The sequence below is a fragment of the Carlito syrichta genome, unplaced genomic scaffold (assembly GCF_000164805.1).
Source record: "Carlito syrichta isolate Samal-C Ts95f unplaced genomic scaffold, Tarsius_syrichta-2.0.1 Scaffold123630, whole genome shotgun sequence".
In the NCBI taxonomy this organism is placed as follows: Eukaryota; Metazoa; Chordata; class Mammalia; order Primates; family Tarsiidae; genus Carlito; species Carlito syrichta.
The window spans coordinates 25,749-30,952 of NW_007067726.1; the positions used below are offsets into that span (position 1 = coordinate 25,749).

General features: G+C 61.0%; 1 protein-coding gene across 1 annotated transcript in view; it reads left to right on the forward strand.

Annotated features, from left to right (window-relative positions):
* Window positions 1–279: 279 nt before the first annotated feature.
* XYLT2 (xylosyltransferase 2) overlaps window positions 280–5,204 on the forward strand; it is a 7,083-nt gene continuing 2,158 nt past the window's right edge. Inside the window, exons 1-9 of the mRNA XM_021707732.1 lie at window positions 280–774; window positions 1,058–1,233; window positions 1,484–1,686; window positions 2,130–2,210; window positions 2,418–2,634; window positions 2,714–2,890; window positions 3,138–3,400; window positions 3,684–3,879; window positions 4,490–4,823. Coding sequence (XP_021563407.1) covers window positions 738–774; window positions 1,058–1,233; window positions 1,484–1,686; window positions 2,130–2,210; window positions 2,418–2,634; window positions 2,714–2,890; window positions 3,138–3,400; window positions 3,684–3,879; window positions 4,490–4,823 — 1,684 coding nt within the window. The 5' untranslated portion in view covers window positions 280–737. The remainder of the gene's footprint in view (window positions 775–1,057; window positions 1,234–1,483; window positions 1,687–2,129; window positions 2,211–2,417; window positions 2,635–2,713; window positions 2,891–3,137; window positions 3,401–3,683; window positions 3,880–4,489; window positions 4,824–5,204) is intronic.

Below are 5,204 nucleotides of genomic sequence, written 5' to 3' on the forward strand. Positions count from 1 at the left end.
AAAAAAAAAAAGCAGCCCTGTGCCCTGGGATCTGAGAGCCAGCAGGGTATGGGGTGTGATGGCATGATGCAGGGGTGGCCAGTGCTCCCTCAACACTGGTCAAGGAGAGGTCCTGGCGGCAATGCTGTTTGTGCAGAGTCTCTGAGTAAACAGAACCTCTCTTGGTGGAGGGTGAGGCTGGAGCATCTAGTTGTGGGGATGCCCCTAGCCAAGATGGAGCTCAAGGAGCAGGAGGGGGTGAGTGACTGTCCCAGTGATCCGTGTCTGCATATCTTTTACAGAAAGGAAGGCAGAGGAAACCACGGCCCCTGGACCCTGGCGAGGGCTCCAAGGACACAGACAGCTCTGCGGGACGGCGGGGTAGCGCCGGCAGAAGGCATGGGCGCTGGCGGGGTCGTGCTGAGAGCCCGGGCGTGCCGGTGGCCAAGGTGGTACGGGCAGTAACCAGCCGGCAGAGGGCCAGCCGGCGGGTCCCACCCGCCCCACCCCCAGAGGCCCCTGGCCGCCAGAACCTGAGTGGGGCGGCAGCTGGGGAGGCGCTGGTAGGGGCAGCTGGCTTCCCACCCCACGGAGATACAGGGAGTGTGGAGGGCGCCCCTCAGCCCACGGACAGCGGCTTCACCCCCAAGTGTGAAATCGTGGGCAAGGACGCACTGTCTGCACTGGCCCGGGCCAGCACCAAGCAGTGCCAGCAGGAGATCGCCAACGTGGTGTGCCTGCACCAGGCTGGGAGCCTCATGCCCAAGGCTGTGCCCCGTTACTGTCAGCTGGCCGGTGAGGGACAGGGCATGCAATCTCTCCCAGGCCTGGGTGGGAAGTGGCGTAGACAGATACTCACCCCGACTCCTTAGAGAAAGGAACTCAGAGGGGTCCAGCTCTCTGCCCGTGCTTTTGTTCAGTGCACTTACTGAGTGGCAGAGGCAGAGCGGGACCCCAGAGTATCGGGCTCTGGGGCCAGGCTTCTTCTCTGGGAAGGCAGGCAGCCCCTCTTCCCATCTCACCCCACCCTGTGGCCTGGGGTGGTTCTCTCACCGGTGCCCCAATTCTCTGCTCTCAGGGAAGATGAGTCCCGGCATCCAATGGGATGAGACACGGGCCCAGCAGCCCGTGGGTGGCCCCCCAGTGCGAATTGCCTACATGCTGGTGGTCCATGGCCGCGCCATCCGCCAGCTGAAGCGTCTCCTCAAGGCCGTCTACCACGAGCAGCACTTCTTTTATATCCATGTGGACAAGGTACTGTGGCGGGGAGTCCAGCGGGGCCTGGGTTGAGCAGAGCGGAGACAGAAGGGTGCAGACAGATGGGGTCTCTGACCTGGCTTGGATGGCCTAGAGACAGGGAAACTGAGGTGCAGAATGGGGGAGCGGCCAGCACAGGCTGGCTCAGCCGTTAGGAGCTGGAGGCCTGCCCCGCGCTCCATTTCTGTGCCTGGGGTGAGAGGGGATGGTGCTGATGCTGGGCCCAGCTGTCTGTCTCCTCCCCCAGCGTTCCAACTACCTGTACCGGGAGGTGGTGGAGCTGGCCCAGCGGTATGAGAATGTGCGGGTGACGCCCTGGCGCATGGTCACCATCTGGGGCGGGGCCAGCCTTCTGAGAATGTACCTGCGGAGCATGCAGGACCTGCTGGAGGTGCCGGGCTGGGCCTGGGACTTCTTCATCAACCTCAGTGCCACCGACTACCCAACCAGGTATGCGGGTGGGGCTCTGAAGCTTCTGGATGGGAGGGGAGCCCCACCTGGGCACTTGGGGTTGGAGGGCCCCAGTGGACCCTCCCCACCCCCAAGCCTCATTCTGGGACCCCTGTGGCCCAGACATGGCCCACTGGCCCCCGCCATGTTTTAGGGGAGTGGCTGGTGAAGGATGATCTGAGAGATGAGAATGACAGGAGAAGGGGAGGAGAAGGAACTACAGGTCTGTACCTGGCACTGGGTCAGATAGGGTGGAGGAAGGATGAGGTCATCCTCAGGGGCTCTCCATCCCAGAGCATCAGCCAGGGGCAGGACACGGCCAGACAGCTCCAGTGGAAAAGGAAGGGCCACGGTAAAGGTCAGGAGTGCCAGGGGGGTCTGCTCTGAGCCAGTGACCGAGCAGCCCTTCCTCACACGGCCGCCTGCTCCCCATCCCACACCAGGACCAATGAGGAGCTGGTGGCATTCCTGTCCAGGAACCGGGACAAGAATTTCCTCAAGTCACATGGCCGGGACAATTCCAGGTGAGGTGGGTTGGGAAGGAGGCTCTGGCCCTGGGGTCTTGTCCCTGCTCATTCCACGCGGTGGGCTCAGTGGGGCTCAGGGGCCCCAGCCCTGAGTTACAAAGCCTCCAAACCAATCACAGATTGAGGAGCGTTGGTTGCCAGGTGGATGAAAGAGCTTGGACCCACCTCCAGGACCCTGAGCCGCGGCCCTTCTGCCACCCGCAGGTTCATCAAGAAACAGGGCCTGGACCGGCTCTTCCATGAGTGTGACTCACACATGTGGCGCCTGGGCGAGCGGCAGATCCCGGCGGGCATCGTGGTGGATGGTGGCTCCGACTGGTTCGTGTTGACGCGCGGCTTTGTGGAGTACGTGGTGTACACAGACGACCCGCTTGTGGCCCAGCTCCGCCAGTTCTACACGTACACGCTGCTCCCCGCCGAGGTGGGTGGCCAGGCGGGCGTGGGGCCGGGAGGTGGGGGTGGCTGCTGCGGCTCACGCCCATCCCCCTCACTGCCTGCAGTCCTTCTTCCACACGGTGCTGGAGAACAGCCTGGCCTGTGAGACCCTTGTGGACAACAACCTGCGGGTCACCAACTGGAACCGCAAGCTGGGCTGCAAGTGCCAGTACAAGCACATCGTGGACTGGTGTGGCTGCTCCCCCAATGACTTCAAGCCGCAGGACTTCCTCCGGCTGCAGGTGTGTGCCCGAGGCCCTGAGAGGCTGCCCCTTGCTGGGCCTTCGCCCGGCTTTTCACCACAAGCTTCCCAAGGTCAGAAAGGTGGGGTGGGCCAGTTAGACACTCTGGGGGCCTCACCCGGAGCAGCCCTCAGGAGACTGGGGCTACCACGGCAACAGGAGAAGCTGCGGGAGGCTGACCTCTGGGTGCCCCACCGTGTCCTCCGGGCCTCCAGAACCCCTCACTTCCTCGTCTCTCCTGCTCCAGCAAGTCTCCAGACCCACCTTCTTCGCCCGGAAGTTCGAGTCGACCGTGAACCAGGAGGTGCTGGAAATCTTGGACTTCCACCTGTATGGCAGCTACCCCCCTGGCACACCGGCCCTCAAGGCCTACTGGGAGAATACCTATGATGCAGCTGACGGCCCCAGTGGGCTCAGTGACGTTATGCTCACTGCCTACACCGCCTTTGCCCGCCTCGGCCTGCACCAGGCCGCCACCGCCGCACCCCCACCGGCCACCCCACTCTGCAGGTGAGACCCCCCATTCTGACGTAGAACAGACCCTTAGGGTGTGGTGCCCAATGGGGAGGCCAGTCAGAAAAGCGACAGCCCCTGCCTGTAGCCAGCCCCCAGTCTGAGGCAGGGAAGAATGCAGATTCCAAAAGAAGGTGAGAGCAGGCACGCAGGTGCGGTGGGTAAGAGCCTTGGGAAAGACGTGCCTGGGATGGGACTCCCCAGAGCCCCCTCCCTGGGACTCCAGGCAAGTCGGGTGTGCTGATGGCATCTCCCTTTCTCCCTGCTGGAACCTTCTTAGGTTTGAGCCCAGGGGCTTGCCGTCCAGTGTGCACCTGTATTTCTATGACGACCATTTCCAGGGCTACCTGGTGACGCAGGCGGTGCAGCCCTCACCCCAGGGGCCAGCAGAGACGCTTGAGATGTGGCTGATGCCCCAGGGGTCGCTGAAGCTGTTGGGGCACAGTGACCAGGCCAGCCGGCTCCAGAGTTTGGAGGTGGGACAGGTCCCTCCTTGCCTTTCTCCTGACCCCCAGCAAGACTCAGGGTAGTGGGGAGAGAGGGACAGATACCAAGGGAGGGGTAAGGACTTGGTCAGGCCTGTGTGGACTGGGTTCACTAGGCTCTTTTGCCCAGTAATGGCAGCCTTGGGGATGCCCCCATACAGATACTCTGCGCCACCCCCCGCATGTGTACACTGAGGACACGCAGGGAATAGGGAGGGGATTCAGTTCCACTACAATGCAAATTCAGTCTTTTAAGCTACAGAGATTTCTAGAGGGACTCGGATATTCAAGTTGGGGTATAGGCTCCTCAGTCTCCTTAGAGACTTGACTCATGTGGGAATGGGCTCTGGGTTGGGCTTTGTACCTCATCTCTGCCTTCTCGTCCCTACCACCATGGAGCAGTTCAGAATGGAAGCCTAGAACAAATCTCAGAGCTAGGAGAGAAATTAAAGATCTCCTAGTCTGGCCACTTCATTTTGCAGATGGGAAAACAGGTCCAGAAAGAGAGTGGCCAACCCGAGGTTACACAGTGAGAGACAGCATCAGAGTAGAAAGAAGGACCTTTCCCCAGGCTCCTGCCCAGCTGCCTCCTTCCCTACAGGTTGGCACCGAGTGGGACCCCAAAGAGCGCCTTTTCCGGAACTTTGGGGGGTTGCTGGGGCCACTGGACGAGCCTGTGGCCATGCAGCGCTGGGCCCGGGGCCCCAACCTCACAGCCACGGTGGTCTGGATCGACCCAACCTATGTGGTGGCCACATCTTATGACATCACAGTAGATGCGGAGACCGAGGTCACACAATACAAGCCCCCACTGAGCCGGCCCCTGCGGCCAGGGGCCTGGACTGTTCGACTGCTTCAGTTCTGGGAACCGCTGGGTGAGACCCGCTTCCTTGTGCTGCCCTTGACCTTCAACCGCAAACTACCTCTCAGGAAAGGTAAGGATGTAGTTCCCAAACAATGCCTAGAAGCCAGGCAGAATAGGATTCACCAGGGAGGCAATCCCAAGAAGCCAGCCATCAGAGCTGACCCTCATCCCTAGAGTAAGGGAAGGGGAGGACGACTGGGGCCTTGATGGTCTGTCCCTTAGCACACCTGGGTCCTGCCGTGTGGCACCCGGAGAAAGGGAAGCTTTTGAGTCAGGCTGACTTGAGTTTGGAACATGGCTCTGACAGTTTCCTTGGTCTTTTATCCTTGGAAATGACTCGGGCTTCCTCAGTCCTAGCACATGTCTAGGAGGAGTGGTACAATGATAGAGATCTCCTGAGTGCATGCAACACAAACCCACCTGACCTAGTTCAGGAAATTACTGGAAGAAC